Here is an 18079-nt window from a genome sequence, read left to right as displayed (position 1 = left end):
CCCAAGGACACAACCCACCTTGACCACAGTGCCACAGGCAGTCACAGGGAAGGTGTAGATGGCAAAGGCATTCGTAGTGGCAACAGGGAGGCAAGGGGCAGCATTTCCACCCAGCAGGGAGACACTGGCCACATCCAGCTGGGGCACAGTGGAATCCTTGGCCACCACAACCACAAACTGACCATCCCTTGTGCACTGCACAATCACTGCAAGAGGGATCCACACACGCCCATTTAATAGATCACACACACACTTGCCAGAAGAACCATGCTAGGAAAGCATCAGCCTCACCTGCATTCCCATAGTAACACTGCTGGCCATCAAAGCAGCAGTTTATGGCTTCACAAGCAGCCTGGCCAAAAGCAGGATCGCCACATGGAACCCTCTCATACACTTGGCATTTGGCTGAAGCGGAAACGAAATTCTTGACAGCCGTTTTCTGCGCGAAAGAGACGGCAAGAACAGCGAGTAAAATGCTTGCGTGAGCCCAAAGCTGCTGAATACAGCGCGATTTCGCCATGATGGATGTGAGTGATGCACAGGAGGCTGAATTAGTTCTTTAAATACCTCCTTGTCTCGATTTGCGTTTCTGTTCAGTAATCGGGTTAATAGGGAAACCGCACGAGGTTGCTTGGAATCGACTTGGATCCGACTAGAGTCATTTGCACCCAATATTTACTCATTCCACTTTATCTACTTAATATCTACGCAGCCCACTAAATCCCTAATATTATATTTATTATGTTCTGCGTGCAAAATCTAATTATTATAAGTTAAATTCTATGTGAAGCGCACATTATATATTTACAGCATATCATCCTGAACGCAGAAGGGTATTATACTGGTCTCACTAGATAAATAATTCGGCTATAGAGCAGACTAACGTGAACATGGATTGGCGAACACATCTCATAAAATTCTTCTTCAATCTTGAAATATCTTTCAACGACATTTATATTTCCGTGTATAACTTCTTTTAACAATCAGAGAATCCTGATATCAAGTACACACACAGCGTTACACAACGAGTAAACAGATTCAAGCTTTAACAGCTACGAAAATAAGGGATTTCAGTTTTAACGGGATAAAACTAACGGGATACAATTTTACACCCAAGGGGTGTAAAATAGTTACGGAAGTTTGTGGCAACTATTTTCACCCCTTGGGTTGCGAGTTTGCTTAGCAGGCGAAGTTATAATTATTAAAAAAGAAATATTATGGGTCCGTTTTGTCATACAGGTTTCTAATATACAAGATATTCAGATTTCGGTACTGTTGTGTATTATGCTTTCAAGTGGTCTGTACTGGACATGCGATTATTTAGACTCTTCGGACTTCAAGGTATTTTAATAAAACGTTTCAGTTCACGGGGTGGCATGGTGGTGCAGTGGTTAGCACTGTTGCCTCACGGGTACTCCGGCTTCACCCCGCAGTCCAAAAACATGCTGAGGCTAATTCGACTTGCTAAATTGCCCGTAGGTGTGCATGTGTGAGTGAATGGTGTGTGAGTGTGCCCTGCGATGGGCTGGCCCACAGTCCTGGGTTGTTCCCTGCCTCGTGCCTGTTGATTCCCGGATAGGACCCTCTCGTGACTCAGTAGGTTGGAAGATGGATGGATGGATGGATGGATGGATGGATGGGTTTCAGTTCACTTTTGAAGATGATGAGTAAAATACTGCCACACAATGGCATTCCCCGCTGCCTACCCGGCTCATCCTTCCCCGCTGTCTGCCTGCCTGCCTGCACGCTCACCGCGATCGTAACACAAACAAGAGCAGTGCACATGTAAATTTAAAGCTCAGAATACAGATAGGATTTAAAACAAATTCTCATAAAATAGATAAATAAAACTGCATCTAAATTGTAAACAGCAAGACTTATGAATACCACCAGAACTGACCTGCATTCATAATTAAATTAACGAATCTAGGCAGCTAATTAAACCCTCACGTTACAGTATAGTGAAGTTGATTCGAAGCTTTAATATGACGTACATAGCCTGCTTACACGCAGTAGAAAACTAATAACTGGGTCTCCACATATACACTTACCACACAGACTTCAAGCAAGGACCAGCTTAATTTGCTAAAATAATAAAACACTATAATTCAGCAGGTGCACTAAAACATACATACGTACAAATACGCTGTATAAAAGATTATATCAGCACGAGCAGGACTCGTGGCTAATTTAAACGAGACATGGAGCAGACAGTGCGCAACGCTTTCATGCTGCTATTTTTAATGTACTACAAGTGTGTGAGCACCTCTCATGAGGAAGGTCATACAGTGTAATATGTTATAAATACCTGCTTAACTCCTGCTGTTATCAATACCGCGGGTGTGTTTTGAATCATGTAGGAGAGCGCGCCGCTGCCAGAGCTTGTAGCCAATGACGTCAATAAGCACAGGGTACAGTAGCGTCGGCAAGCCTTCAGGCATTATTTTAATACCCGACGACAAATCAAACATGTGTTATCCGTATATGATAAACTTCAGTGATAATTGCTCTCACTCAAGCAGCCACTAAACACAAACCATTGATTTCCAGTGGGTGCGCGCTGGAGTAACCGGCCTGGAAGCGCTCGTGCGCTTTTCGGACCTGGCGCTTGTACATCATGTACCCCAGCTTGGTCCTGGTGTAAAGCGTGTACCTAAAATGACAGTATGGGCAAGGAAATAGACACATTCATAGCTGCAGAGGAAATCTACAAAATTACGCAGAAACATCAACCAATACACTTTTGTCTCTTGAACAAATATATATTTTAAAACGCTGTTTCATGCCGACTGACTCGAAATCTTAACCGACGAGTGATGTAATCAGTCATATAGTGCAGGTTATTTTAAAATGTCGGGTTTAGTAACTCCGTTGATTATCAACCTTGCGCAGCCATTATTTTGCTTGTGGGAGATCCGACTATCTGACAGTAGCAGCATCAGCAAGTAAATCTGTAAAGTTTTATACAAGCAGAGGTTTGTATATATTAGCTTAAAATCTTTCTTTATGTAACAGTTTTACTACCTTGTAAATAGTCTGTAAGTTTTGCAAACCACCCCAACGCTACTTATGTAGCTAATTTTAGGTTTATAGGGGAATAATACAGATTTCGGGTAAGATTTCGTGCGTGAGTGTCTGAAAGTGTGAGTGTCGCGCCAGATGCGTTATAATTGGCAAACCTCTATAAACCCTACATATTTATTGGAATTAATGAACCACAGAAACCGTATCCATATAATTAGAATGACCCGATTTCAGGCCATGCGTCACGCTATCCAGATAAATAAATGAAATATAATATATGTCAATACGTCCCGGTTTGGACACGCTGCCCATCTACGAAAGTTTAATATGCAGCAAACGTAGCTTAACCGACACACACATCAAACCACTAGACACACAAAGAGAGGTAACACTCTACTAACACCTAGACAGTAGAAATTCCTGTGATCGGCATCCAAAGCTGTAACTTCATCCATTTTATATTGAATGTACGATGAAAGGTATAGATAAGGTGGAATGAGTAAATATTGGGTGCAAATGACTCTAGTCGGATCCAAATCGATTCCAAGCAACCTCGTGCGGTTTCCCTATTAACCCGATTACTGAACTGAAACGCAAATCGAGACAAGGAGGTATTTAAAGAACTAATTCAGGCTCTTGCGTATCACTCACATCCATCATGGAGAAATCGCGCTGTATTCAGCAGCTTTGGGCTCACGCAAGCATTTTACTCGCTGTTCTTGCCGTCTCTTTCGCGCAGAAAACGGCTGTCAAGAATTTCGTTTCCGCTTCAGCCAAATGCCAAGTGTATGAGAGGATTCCATGTGGCGATCCTGCTTTCGGCCAGGCTGCTTGTGAAGCCATAAACTGCTGCTTTGATGGCCAGCAGTGTTACTATGGGAATGCAGGTGAGGCTGATGCTTTCCTAGCATGGTTCTTCTGGCAAGTATGTGTGATCTATTAAATGGGCGTGTGTGGATCCCTCTTGCAGTGACTGTGCAGTGCACAAGGGATGGTCAGTTTGTGGTTGTGGTGGCCAAGGATTCCACTGTGCCCCAGCTGGATGTGGCCAGTGTCTCCCTGCTGGGTGGAAATGCTGCCCCTTGCCTCCCTGTTGCCACTACAAATGCCTTTGCCATCTACACCTTCCCTGTGACTGCCTGTGGCACGGTGGTCAAGGTGGGTTGTGTCCTTGGGAGCAGGCTGTGTGTGAGGCTCTTGCTGAGGTTTGTAGCTTACCTGTGGTTCCCTTTCTAGGTGGATGGTGACTATGTAGTGTATGAGAACAGGATGACGTCTTCATATGAAGTTGGTGTGGGCCCCCTGGGATCCATCACAAGGGACTCCCTCTACGAGTGAGTGGAGTCTTTGGCCCTGTAGCCCTCCTTGCTGGTGTCTGTATCTGATGGCCTGCTGTTGCCTGGCAGGCTCCTCTTCCAGTGTAGGTATTGGGGTGCTGAGGTTGCTTCCCTGGTGGCCGCTGTGAATACAGTTCCACCACCTCTGCCAGTAGCTGCTCCAGGGCCTCTGCGGGTGGAGCTGAGGCTGGCAAATGGCCAGTGTTACACTAAAGGGTGTGATGAAGGTACGGTACAGCTTGAGCCCTGCTGCTGTCCCTGTAGGTACATGGTGACTGGGTTTCCTTCCCCCCCCATGCTGGTATCTGCAGGAGCTGCTGCATATACCTCCTACTACCAGGACAGCGACTACCCTGTGACCAAGGTGTTGCGGCAGCCTGTATATGTTGAGGTTCGCATCCTGAATAGGACGGACCCCAACCTTGTCCTGGTTCTGGAGAACTGCTGGGCAACACCTGGCCTTGACCCTCTGAGCCTGCCTCAGTGGAACCTCCTGGTTGACAGGTGAGTGAGAAGCTGTCCCCTGAGGGGGCACTACCACCAAGGAAGAAGCCTTCCTTACTTGAGGTCTCCTGGTACAGGTGCCCCTACCAAGGTGACAAGTACCAGACCACCTTGGTTCCTGTGGATGCTTCCTCTGGGCTTCCCTTCCCAACCCACTACAAGCGCTTCATTGTGAAGATGTTCGCATTTGTGGACCCAGCCTCCCAGCGACGTTATCAGGGGAAGGTATTGGCACTGCAAGCAGTGGCTGTTGGCTGACCTGTAAATGTGGAATAATGCAAGCCCTGCTGTCCCTGCAGGGGTTCATCCACTGCAGTGTAGCTGTGTGCCGCCCATCGGCCACTGACAGCTGTGAGCAGAGGTGCTTCAGGAAAGGTGAGCTCCAGCCTGGCTTCCCTTCAGAATGGCTGTACGCATCTGACTCCTGCCTCCCTGCATTTCAGGTAGGGATGTTGCTGCTGCACACAAGAGCTCCTCCCCTGACACGACTGTGGTGTCCAGTGGGGAAATGCATCTGGTGGCCCCCAGAGTCGGACACATGGCTGGCCGGTGGTGATGGAAAGCTGCTCCTAGTGGGTGAATGTGTTCTCACAGCTGCTGTGGGCTTGTGCCTTAATAAAAGGTGTTGACTTTACATTCTGCTTGTCCTGTTCTCTCTGTGCATGGAGTGTTTTAGGGGGGGGGGTGACTGGTTTAGGTGGACTTCTTGTGACTCGTTCCTCCAAATGAGATGGTGGCATCTCGTATAGCAGGAGCCACAAGAACACATTTCCCCACCCCAGAAGACTCTGTCTCCAGACATGACCCATGTGGCCAGGCTGTCTCTGCTGGCACTGAAATTGATGTGGCAACAGTGGACCCTTTACTTGTCCTTGCTGTAGGATGCAACCAGTCAAAGCCCTTTGGCTGTCACCAGGAACCTCCTCCTTGACAGCCTCTACTGGCAGAAACTGACTGTTCTACCAGGGTGAACTACACATGGCATCTGACTAGAACACCACCCACCCTAGCACCATAACCTAATGGCTGTCGGTGATGTAGCTTCTTACTGGAGCCTCTTACCACAGTAGAGGTTGGCAAACTGGTCTTGCAGTATGTGGAGATCCTATGAACTGGGGAAGGTTCACAGGTAACTGCATTTTCTACTTTGCATGAAAGGCACTGAATGTAATTCACATCACAAGGTCCTTCACATCTCCCGTAACACAAATAGGGGGAATGAGAGCCAGATGACAGGTTTTTCTCCAAAGGGAGAGAAATCTCTGGAGGCTTCAGCTCAATTGGCTGCCCAACCCCACTGGGCATACTAGCATTACTGAACACATTAGACCAGTGTTCACCATTCGCTGTTAAATTTGTTCTTGCCAGCATGTTAAGCTTAAATCGGATGGGATTGCGGAAAGGGCAAGTTGCATGTGAACTAGGCCTCACCAAGGGATTGTGTAGTGAGGACCTGGTCTTCATTGGACACTTAGCTGCTAGTCATAGCTTTGTGGTCCTTTTGCAGTAATACGATCTCTGCATATGGGAACAAGGCATGATGCCAACAAATGGACGATGCACTTGCAGCTCACAGCAAATGGGGATTTATTCAAACAAAACTAAGAACTCAAATGCAGAAGGCCCACGAGTGGTCAAAAACCAAGAGGGAAGAATAGACTCTCAAAATAGGCAGGCAGTATGAAATATGTAGTAAACATATCAAGAATCAAAAACATTCACAATCAATGAACCACTGGAGGTTTGAAACTGGGTAACATGACTAACACGACAGGTGAGAATAAAGACTGGGTAAACAGCTCACAGGTGAAACTAAAACATTGTTAGAATCTAACAATGGTGAAAACTGACAGTAAAAACCAACACCGAATACAAATGAAAAGGGGACTAAACTGAAACAAGGGAACCAAATTTAGCGAACTGCAAAAACAGACGAGGCACAAGACGGGGGATCACAGGCAGCGGCATGCGCAGCACCTTGAGCCATGTGGCCAACAGGGAACATGGGAAAACAGTGTGACCAATGATATAGAGGTATACGTGCTTTTCGTGTAGCATCTAGCACTGCTATTACATTTGGCTGCATTGCTTGTATTTTCACTACTGCTGGACTGTGAAAGATTTGAAGGTAATATATACAAACCTCTGCTTGTATAAAACTTTACAGATTTACTTGCTGATGCTGCTACTGTCAGATAGTCGGATCTCCCACAAGCAAAATAATGGCTGCGCAAGGTTGATAATCAACGGAGTTACTAAACCCGACATTTTAAAATAACCTGCACTATATGACTGATTACATCACTCGTCGGTTATTTCGAGGCAGTCGGCATGAAACGTTTTAAATTATATTTGCTCAAGGGACAAAGATGTATCGGATGAAGTTTCTGCGTAATTTTACAGATTTCCTCTGCAGCTATGAATGTGTCGATTTCCTTGTCCATACTGTCATTTTAGGTACACGCTTTACACCAGGACCAAGCTGGGGTACATGTTCTACAAGCGCCAGGTCCGCAAAGCGCAGCTTCCCGGCCGGTCACTCCAGCGCGCACCCAGTGGAAATGAATGGTTTGTGTTTAATGGCTGCGTGAGGGAGAGCGATTATCACTGAAGTTTATTAGGCCACTTAAAAAAAAAAAAAATTGGTTCTCGTCCCCGCCCGACCCGCCGAAATGCCTCCGACCCGAATTTTTATTTTATTTCGTAAAAATTGCATGGAAAATGCCCAAGAATGATGAAATTTGAATTTCCCGCGCATTCCACATCGACGATTGATCCACATTGTGTAATCCTAGTCTTGGAATGGTTTCATGAACCTAAATTTGTCTCTACCTGAGATGGGCTGGTGCAAAGATTTAAATCTGGGGAGGTTATGTGGTACATGTTCTTAAGTACTTGTTTGTAGAGTTGCATTTCCTTGGTCAACCATTCAGGTTCCTGTATTTTGTAAATTCCTCGTGTTTTAACATGTTTTAATACACTTTCTTTCTAGATATATATTTTAAAATCTTGGTTGTTCATTTAGAATGGGAATGACAAACAGAATATTGGTTTCAAATAGTATCATTTTTATATTCACGAATGAAACATCAGCAAAAGTATCCAAATCCATAGTTGGGAAGGCATTTATGAGATACACATGGATCAAGGAATTTACATTCTTGTATTTTCTTACATTTAATATATTTGAAACGCAACAAACTGGAAGAACTGAGGAGGCGTACTAAGTAGGTCTGCTCTCTTCGGTATGTATTTTCAAATATGTATTTTCTTACATATTTGAAAGTCCAAACAATCAAAATTTGTAAAAAAAAAAAAATTTTTAAATCCCTCCCGTCCGACCCACCCCCTCCAAAAAAAAAGGACGAGAACCATTTTTTTTTTTAAGTGGCCTAAAAAGGAAACAGTAGGGTTGTAGTACTCGGGTCCCGTCTCGGTCTCGGGATTTTATTTCGAGACCATCCGAGATCACGACTCTGAAAATATTGCTATTCGCCCTACGTTCGTCCGGCGTGACTACTATTACTTTAGTTGTTAATAAAAAATACATATGCTGGATTTTAAAAAAGTTTGCATAGCACAAACATCAACTAACTGCAGTGTCTACAATACGGTTAAAATGATTATTTTCACGTTACACGTCGTTATTAGAGTTAACTATGTTGAAATATGATATCTGATAGATAAAAATATTTATCTGTTGACCGCTCATACGTGACGCTCCGCACCCCGCGCTCTCCCCGATCTCCGGTAGAACAATAGAGCTCCACGAATCGAAGGTTGAATGAGCTGAATTGGACGCTGCTCCCCTCTGGCGCCACCTGCTGCCTGGGAGCTCATCCTATTCGCGTGGAATAACGGTGCCAAAAGTCACGGGATCCACAAATGTTTTACCTTGCTGTGTACTTGTAGGAAATGTAAAAAATCACCAACAACAATGACGAAATATTTCTTAGTGGTTTTATTCTGTATTTATACTTGTGGAAGACGCTCTTTTCGTTTTTGCTAGCTGCATTTGTATTAGCAAAACGCATTGTGTTGGTTTGACAGCAGTGTCTTGTATTTGCGAAGCGCATTGTGTTTGTGTGAGACGTATGTTTTGTATTTGTACAGCATGATGTGCACGTTTGCGAATTGCTCGTTATTTTTGAATTACATCCGGTTTGTTTACCGATCGTGGGGCATTTGTGAAACGTGTTCTGTGTATTTGTGACGTATTGGCAGGGTTCTAACTCCATACCACAGAACGACGTCAATGACCGGACTAAGGAGACACACACACAGATACGGACTTAAATACACCAAACTAATCAACACAACTAGAAACAGCTGAAGACACGCGGATTCCACACGAGGCAAACGAGGGGGCGTGGCACACACGGGAATCGGAACAACAGGGGGGTAACAAAAGTATATAAAAAGTACAGAATGAACCAGAAAACGAAGGAAAGAAGAGTCACAGATCTTCAAAGGCGAGTTGTCGAAATTCTGCGTATGGTTTTGTATGATGTTGCTGCTGTATTGACTCAGTGTTATAGGGCAGTCCTCCCACCCTTCTCAGTTGAACTGTAGGAGTTTCAGAATTAGCGGGGGTAGTGGTACCTGCGGAGTAGGCAGAGGTGGTGGTGGGCTTGCCAGAGCCCTACATATTGGGGACCATTGGCTCTCTTGCTTCCAGTTGCATTATTCCTCAGTTTTGGCGTGGGCTCCGGCCTTACAGGGTCCGTTGACGTGATCGTTCTCTTGTGGTACGTCTGTGGGTGGAACATGTGTGAATTTGCTTCTTGTCAGGGATACACATTTTAACTTCTGTCCTTATCGGTACTTGCCAAGGTGGCTTCATATTAAGTGCTGTCTATTCGGTGTCAACTCCCGCTGATCGTGTACACCTGTGGTTCTCAAACGACGGTACGTGACAACTCCACATACCACTAGAGGGAGCTGTCTCCCTTTATGCCGTCAGGCAGTCTTCTGAGGTGGTATAATAAACTTGAACCACTTGTGCACAAATACGATGCTGTTTTTCCAGTGGCAATAGTGCTGTAATTCTTTAATTGTATAATACCAAGCATGTGGTGTCTAATCACCATGGTATTGGGGGATCATCATATAAAGGAACTAACCTCTAATTTGCTCTGCAGAGAGTTGCTGTGGGACTGAACCAAGACATGAGGACTCCAAGCTTGCTGGGGGTTGCACTCCTCTGCCTGGCTGCCATGCCTGCTGCAATGGCTGATGGTCAGTGTTCTGAAAGCCATCCTGATCACTTGCAGGCCATTGTGCGGAGGGTCAGACATAAGCCTGGGGCATTCAGGACCAAATCCAAATGATTTTGTTTAGCTTGGTTTGATTCCGTATGTTACCTCAGTCCTAGTTAAAGGCTGTTTCCCAGACATGTTTGTATGATTAGATAATGTCAGAGAACAGTGTTATAGCACAGCCCCATGGGATTGTTTTCTCTGCTCCCCTAGACAATGTAGATCTCCACTTCCCAAAGCAGTGTGGTAAACGCTACTGGCACAAAGTGGGCCGCTACTGTGCAAAGTATTTCAACACACCAAGCTCCTTTGCCGATGCCGAGGTAAAGCCCAAACCGTCCTCCAGGTGCCTCATTTTGTAGCACATCTGTAAGCATTTCATTCTAACAGTATCAGAGCCAACATCTGTATTACTTCTATACTGCATTCAGATTAATTGTTCCTTTTGTGTACCAGTCTGCTTGCAGGCAGGCAGCTTCAGGGGGTCACCTGGTCTCCGTGCACGATGAACAAACAAATGCGGATGTCTTGGCCATCGTGTTGGAATACAACCCCTCCTCACCAAGGATCTGGTTGGGCGGTCAAAGGTTTGGTCAGGTGATGGAGCGCAGGGAGACGTGGGAACAGGGCAGGGATGTCCATGTGCCTTGTAATGTTACTGTGAGCCTGGGATGGTAATATCAGACTAGTGACCTGTGATATCGCTCTCTCTCCCCTAACAGTCAAGTACATTCATCTGGACAGATGGTTCTGCTTGGGATTTTGAGAAATGGGTTCCAGATCAACCAGATGATGCTGGAAATCATGAGAACTGTGTGGAGATGAACTGGAAAGGTAAGAGAATGGAGAGTGGTGTAGATGGGAGAAGAGTGATGTAGGGGAAAGTAGCCAGAGGGAATCATGGAAAATGGTTACTTGCAGAACATTTTATACTGTAATTGACCAAATCTACTTGAACTCCTTTGTCCAAAGTGAATTTTCCCAGCAGAAACATTAACTAAAGAACAAACTCTGCCGGACAAGGCATCTCCTCACCTGACTGTAATCCTGTCTAAAATTTTCTGAATTTTACTTGCTCTTTTTCTTTTAGTGGAACTTCAGTAGTGTTTTGAGAAATATGCCGATTTTTATATAACAAGTTTATGGTATTATGAAGAGGGTTTGCTTCAGCCTGTGTGACTTCTTGCAGACTTGGGAGAATGGAATGATGACTGGTGCATCAAACGGAAACCTTTCATCTGCGCCTTCAAATGGCACAAGTGGCAGCAGGAGCCGGAAGACTGAAATGCTGGAATCGCTCTACGGCACGGCTTGTAAAAATCAGACGGCACATGATAAGCGGGGAAGATTTGTGCAAAATTTTGAAATGCTTCGCTAAACTCGTGCAAAATAAACAACGAACTAAATACCAACCATATGATTGCATTCTTATTAAATAGTTTAAATGCATTTACAGTATTTGGAAGACGCCCTTAGCCAGAGCGACTTGCATAAGTGCTTTGAGACTCTGCGATGAATTTCCGATGCTAGTTCAATAAGGACCCAAGCTATGAATACCATCTGTCTGAACTCCGTTGAGTAGTGCAGATTTTTATTTTATTTTTTAAAACACACACACACACACCAGAAAAGAGCCGAGTAAGAATACAGAAGTTCTACGTCAGGTATTTCTGAAAAAGGAATGTTTTGAGTCGTCGCTTGAAGACATTCAAGGATTCAGCTGTTCGGACATCTAGGGAGTTCATTCCACCACTTAGGTGCCAGGACAGAGAAGAGCCGAGATGTGTCTTCCTTGTGCCTTGAGGGGAGGTGGGACCAGTTCCCATTTAGAATGGGAATGACAAACAGAATATTGGTTTCAAATAGTATCATTTTTATATTCACGAATGAAACATCAGCATAAAATACCCAAATCCATAGTTGGGAAGGCATTTATGAGCTACACATGGATCAAGGAATTTACATTCTTGTATTTTCTTATATTTAATATATTTGAAACGCAACAAACTGGAAGAACTGAGGAGGCGTACTAAGGTCTGCTCTCTTCGGTATGTATTTTCCTACATATTTGAAAGTCCAAACAATCAAAATTTGTAAAAAAATAAAATTAAAAATCCCTCCCGCCCGACCCACCCCCTCCAAAAAAAGTACGAGAACCAATTTTTTTTTTAAGTGGCCTTACATACGGACAACACGTTTGATCTGCCGTCAGGTATTAAAATAATGCCGTTTCCCGTCTTACGGACAACTACAGCTACTTGGTCATTGACAGGGAAGCAAAGCTTGCTGTTGTCGTGGATCCAGCCGCCACACAAACCATACAGGTATGTGAGCTTAAATTATTATAATTATACAATTATTATTATACAAGTATATGAACATACATTTCTGCATACAGATTATTAGTCTAAAATAAAGCACTTTAGACGCAATCCTGTGTGCGCACAAACACTGGTGAGGAGGAATTATAATATATAATACATGTGCTTAATATTGTGCTTTTAAAATAATTTGCAGGTTTCCTATCTGATCGATTGGGATAAGACATTTTATGTCTCGGGGACGTTCTACTAAATCCTACGAATGATAAAATGTAACCAGATTTGACAATTTAATGTAATGTTTGTACAATATGTTAGATCTTGTTTTAAAATCCAGGTGTAACTAATTGAACTACGGCGCTGTCACAGTTAAATTGATTCCCGGTGGTTTTGCAATTCCCTCGATGCAGAATTCAGCGACGCAAGATACTAGTTGCTTGATTTTTTTCCCCGGACCTCTCCTCTACCTTCAGCTATTACTGGTAGTCGAGTTTGCATTTGGCTTTTTCGGTCTTTTGAACTTGGATAATGCCAAAAATGCTAGTTTATTCCCTGCTTGCACCATATATACACACACACACACGTTACGATGGCTTCACCCCTTTTTGTATTTGTGTGCGTTGCAGAGCGGTGAGGTGATATGAGATGCCTGCTTAAATGGGGAGCACCCTTGAACTGCCTTAACCTACATACTCCTGGGGGAATTACCGTTGATTATTCGACTGTTTGTCTGATCGGTATTTACTGTATATATGGGTTATGTGAATAAATTCATTTGAAGGCTACGGTTTGGTTTCCCTTTGCACATTTGGACTGTTTGAGCCAAGCAGTCGTAACAATATACATTCACACACAGTAAAGTCTCCTTATAGCAGGCATCAAGGGACCAGTATATCCATCCATTTTCCACAACTGCTTACCCCGAACTTCCCAGTGTCAGCTGGGGCTGACTCCAATAGGTGTTAGTGTCCACCTAGTCAGATGCCATGTGCAGTTCACCCTGGTAGAACAGTCAGTTTCTGCCAGTAGAGGCTGTCAAGGAGGAGGTTCCTGGTGAGAGCCAAAGGGCTTTGACTGGTTGCATCCTACAGCAAGGACAAGTAAAGGGTCCACTGTTGCCACATCGATTTCTGTGCCAGCAGAGACAGCCTGGCCACATGGGTCATGTCTGGAGACAGAGTCTTCTGGGGTGGGGAGATGTGTTCTTGTGGCTCCTGCTATACGAGATGCCACCATCTCATTTGGAGGAACGAGTCACAAGAAGTCCACCTAAACCAGTCACCCCCCCCCTAAAACACTCCATGCACAGAGAGAACAGGACAAGCAGAATGTAAAGTCAACACCTTTTATTAAGGCACAAGCCCACAGCAGCTGTGAGAACACATTCACCCACTAGGAGCAGCTTTCCATCACCACCGGCCAGCCATGTGTCCGACTCTGGGGGCCACCAGATGCATTTCCCCACTGGACACCACAGTCGTGTCAGGGGAGGAGCTCTTGTGTGCAGCAGCAACATCCCTACCTGAAATGCAGGGAGGCAGGAGTCAGATGCGTACAGCCATTCTGAAGGGAAGCCAGGCTGGAGCTCACCTTTCCTGAAGCACCTCTGCTCACAGCTGTCAGTGGCCGATGGGCGGCACACAGCTACACTGCAGTGGATGAACCCCTGCAGGGACAGCAGGGCTTGCATTATTCCACATTTACAGGTCAGCCAACAGCCACTGCTTGCAGTGCCAATACCTTCCCCTGATAACGTCGCTGGGAGGCTGGGTCCACAAATGCGAACATCTTCACAATGAAGCGCTTGTAGTGGGTTGGGAAGGGAAGCCCAGAGGAAGCATCCACAGGAACCAAGGTGGTCTGGTACTTGTCACCTTGGTAGGGGCACCTGTACCAGGAGACCTCAAGTAAGGAAGGGTTCTTTCTTGGTGGTAGTGCCCCCTCAGGGGACAGCTTCTCACTCACCTGTCAACCAGGAGGTTCCACTGAGGCAGGCTCAGAGGGTCAAGGCCAGGTGTTGCCCAGCAGTTCTCCAGAACCAGGACAAGGTTGGGGTCCGTCCTATTCAGGATGCGAACCTCAACATATACAGGCTGCCGCAACACCTTGGTCACAGGGTAGTCGCTGTCCTGGTAGTAGGAGGTATATGCAGCAGCTCCTGCAGATACCAGCATGGGGGGGGAAGGAAACCCAGTCACCATGTACCTACAGGGACAGCAGCAGGGGTCAAGCTGTACCGTACCTTCATCACACCCTTTAGTGTAACACTGGCCATTTGCCAGCCTCAGCTCCACCCGCAGAGGCCCTGGAGCAGCTACTGGCAGAGGTGGTGGAACTGTATTCACAGCGGCCACCAGGGAAGCAACCTCAGCACCCCAATACCTACACTGGAAGAGGAGCCTGCCAGGCAACAGCAGGCCATCAGATACAGACACCAGCAAGGAGGGCTACAGGGCCAAAGACTCCACTCACTCGTAGAGGGAGTCCCTTGTGATGGATCCCAGGGGGCCCACACCAACTTCATATGAAGACGTCATCCTGTTCTCATACACTACATAGTCACCATCCACCTAGAAAGGGAACCACAGGTAAGCTACAAACCTCAGCAAGAGCCTCACACACAGCCTGCTCCCAAGGACACAACCCACCTTGACCACCGTGCCACAGGCAGTCACAGGGAAGGTGTAGATGGCAAAGGCATTTGTAGTGGCAACAGGGAGGCAAGGGGCAGCATTTCCACCCAGCAGGGAGACACTGGCCACATCCAGCTGGGGCACAGTGGAATCCTTGGCCACCACAACCACAAACTGACCATCCCTTGTGCACTGCACAGTCACTGCAAGAGGGATCCACACACGCCCATTTAATAGATCACACATACTTGCCAGAAGAACCATGCTAGGAAAGCATCAGCCTCACCTGCATTCCCATAGTAACACTGCTGGCCATCAAAGCAGCAGTTTATGGCTTCACAAGCAGCCTGGCCGAAAGCAGGATCGCCACATGGAATCCTCTCATACACTTGGCATTTGGCTGAAGCGGAAACGAAATTCTTGACAGCCGTTTTCTGCGCGAAAGAGACGGCAAGAACAGCGAGTAAAATGCTTGCGTGAGCCCAAAGCTGCTGAATACAGCGCGATTTCTCCATGATGGATGTGAGTGATGCGCAAGAGCCTGAATTAGTTCTTTAAATACCTCCTTGTCTCGATTTGCGTTTCAGTTCAGTAATCGGGTTAATAGGGAAACCGCACGAGGTTGCTTGGAATCGATTTGGATCCGACTAGAGTCATTTGCACCCAATATTTACTCATTCCACCTTATCTATACCTTTCATCGTACATTCAATATAAAATGGATGAAGTTACAGCTTTGGATGCCGATCACAGGAATTTCTACTGTCTAGGTGTTAGTAGAGTGTTACCTCTCTTTGTGTGTCTAGTGGTTTGATGTGTGTGTCGGTTAAGCTACGTTTGCTGCATATTAAACTTTCGTAGATGGGCAGCGTGTCCAAACCGGGACGTATTGACATATATTATATTTCATTTATTTATCTGGATAGCGTGACGCATGGCCTGAAATCGGGTCATTCTAATTATATGGATACGGTTTCTGTGGTTCATTAATTCCAATAAATATGTAGGGTTTATAGAGGTTTGCCAATTATAACGCATCTGGCGCGACACTCACACTTTCAGACACTCACGCACGAAATCTTACCCGAAATCTGTATTATTCCCCTATAAACCTAAAATTAGCTACATAAGTAGCGTTGGGGTGGTTTGCAAAACTTACAGACTATTTACAAGGTAGTAAAACTGTTACATAAAGAAAGATTTTAAGCTAATATATACAAACCTCTGCTCCTTGTATAAAACTTTACAGATTTACTTGCTGATGCTGCTACTGTCAGATAGTCGGATCTCCCACAAGCAAAATAATGGCTGCGCAAGGTTGATAATCAACGGAGTTACTAAACCCGACATTTTAAAATAACCTGCACTATATGACTGATTACATCACTCGTCGGTTAAGATTTCGAGTCAGTCGGCATGAAACAGCGTTTTAAAATATATATTTGTTCAAGAGACAAAAGTGTATTGGTTGATGTTTCTGCGTAATTTTGTAGATTTCCTCTGCAGCTATGAATGTGTCTATTTCCTTGCCCATACTGTCATTTTAGGTACACGCTTTACACCAGGACCAAGCTGGGGTACATGATGTACAAGCGCCAGGTCCGAAAAGCGCACGAGCGCTTCCAGGCCGGTTACTCCAGCGCGCACCCACTGGAAATCAATGGTTTGTGTTTAGTGGCTGCTTGAGTGAGAGCAATTATCACTGAAGTTTATCATATACGGATAACACATGTTTGATTTGTCGTCGGGTATTAAAATAATGCCTGAAGGCTTGCCGACGCTACTGTACCCTGTGCTTATTGACGTCATTGGCTACAAGCTCTGGCAGCGGCGCGCTCTCCTACATGATTCAAAACACACCCGCGGTATTGATAACAGCAGGAGTTAAGCAGGTATTTATAACATATTACACTGTATGACCTTCCTCATGAGAGGTGCTCACACACTTGTAGTACATTAAAAATAGCAGCATGAAAGCGTTGCGCACTGTCTGCTCCATGTCTCGTTTAAATTAGCCACGAGTCCTGCTCGTGCTGATATAATCTTTTATACAGCGTATTTGTACGTATGTATGTTTTAGTGCACCTGCTGAATTATAGTGTTTTATTATTTTAGCAAATTAAGCTGGTCCTTGCTTGAAGTCTGTGTGGTAAGTGTATATGTGGAGACCCAGTTATTAGTTTTCTACTGCGTGTAAGCAGGCTATGTACGTCATATTAAAGCTTCGAATCAACTTCACTATACTGTAACGTGAGGGTTTAATTAGCTGCCTAGATTCGTTAATTTAATTATGAATGCAGGTCAGTTCTGGTGGTATTCATAAGTCTTGCTGTTTACAATTTAGATGCAGTTTTATTTATCTATTTTATGAGAATTTGTTTTAAATCCTATCTGTATTCTGAGCTTTAAATTTACATGTGCACTGCTCTTGTTTGTGTTACGATCGCGGTGAGCGTGCAGGCAGGCAGGCAGACAGCGGGGAAGGATGAGCCGGGTAGGCAGCGGGGAATGCCATTGTGTGGCAGTATTTTACTCATCATCTTCAAAAGTGAACTGAAACCCATCCATCCATCCATCCATCTTCCAACCTACTGAGTCACGAGAGGGTCCTATCCGGGAATCAACAGGCACGAGGCAGGGAACAACCCAGGACTGTGGGCCAGCCCATCGCAGGGCACACTCACACACCATTCACTCACACATGCACACCTACGGGCAATTTAGCAAGTCGAATTAGCCTCAGCATGTTTTTGGACTGCGGGGTGAAGCCGGAGTACCCGTGAGGCAACAGTGCTAACCACTGCACCACCATGCCACCCCGTGAACTGAAACGTTTTATTAAAATACCTTGAAGTCCGAAGAGTCTAAATAATCGCATGTCCAGTACAGACCACTTGAAAGCATAATACACAACAGTACCGAAATCTGAATATCTTGTATATTAGAAACCTGTATGACAAAACGGACCCATAATATTTCTTTTTTAATAATTATAACTTCGC

General features: G+C 45.1%; 3 protein-coding genes across 7 annotated transcripts in view; 2 read left to right on the top strand and 1 right to left on the bottom strand.

Moving 5' to 3' along the window:
• Positions 1–18079, bottom strand: part of LOC125727919 (zona pellucida sperm-binding protein 4-like) — a 47028-nt gene that overhangs the window by 1296 nt on the left and 27653 nt on the right. For 2 of the 5 annotated variants that reach the window (XM_049004918.1, XM_049004917.1), the window contains exons 2-3: positions 15127–15280; positions 19–52 (exon numbers count right to left, since the gene is read on the bottom strand). In XM_049004918.1, the coding sequence (XP_048860875.1) occupies positions 19–52; positions 15127–15280 (188 nt within the window). Of the gene's footprint in view, positions 1–18; positions 53–14034; positions 14111–14184; positions 14333–14409; positions 14603–14686; positions 14845–14916; positions 15015–15126; positions 15281–15363; positions 15605–18079 lie in introns of those variants that run through there. The other 3 variants (XM_049004921.1, XM_049004922.1, XM_049004916.1) reach the window with 3 other exon arrangements.
• Positions 3650–5499, top strand: LOC125727922 (zona pellucida sperm-binding protein 4-like). Its single transcript, XM_049004925.1, has 8 exons — positions 3650–3911; positions 3995–4182; positions 4261–4358; positions 4431–4588; positions 4673–4865; positions 4943–5090; positions 5165–5240; positions 5309–5499. The coding sequence occupies exons 1-8, from the start codon at positions 3683–3685 to the stop codon at positions 5419–5421; spliced, it is 1203 nt and encodes a 400-aa protein (XP_048860882.1). The 5' UTR covers positions 3650–3682; the 3' UTR covers positions 5422–5499.
• On the top strand, positions 9192–11535 carry LOC125727927 (lectin-like). Its single transcript, XM_049004934.1, has 6 exons — positions 9192–9337; positions 10007–10103; positions 10337–10446; positions 10580–10720; positions 10846–10957; positions 11313–11535. The coding sequence occupies exons 2-6, from the start codon at positions 10034–10036 to the stop codon at positions 11405–11407; spliced, it is 528 nt and encodes a 175-aa protein (XP_048860891.1). The 5' UTR covers positions 9192–9337; positions 10007–10033; the 3' UTR covers positions 11408–11535.

Source organism: Brienomyrus brachyistius, unplaced genomic scaffold, assembly GCF_023856365.1.
Source record: "Brienomyrus brachyistius isolate T26 unplaced genomic scaffold, BBRACH_0.4 scaffold133, whole genome shotgun sequence".
Classification (NCBI taxonomy): Eukaryota; Metazoa; Chordata; class Actinopteri; order Osteoglossiformes; family Mormyridae; genus Brienomyrus; species Brienomyrus brachyistius.
This window is presented reverse-complemented; position numbering and strand designations above follow the sequence as displayed.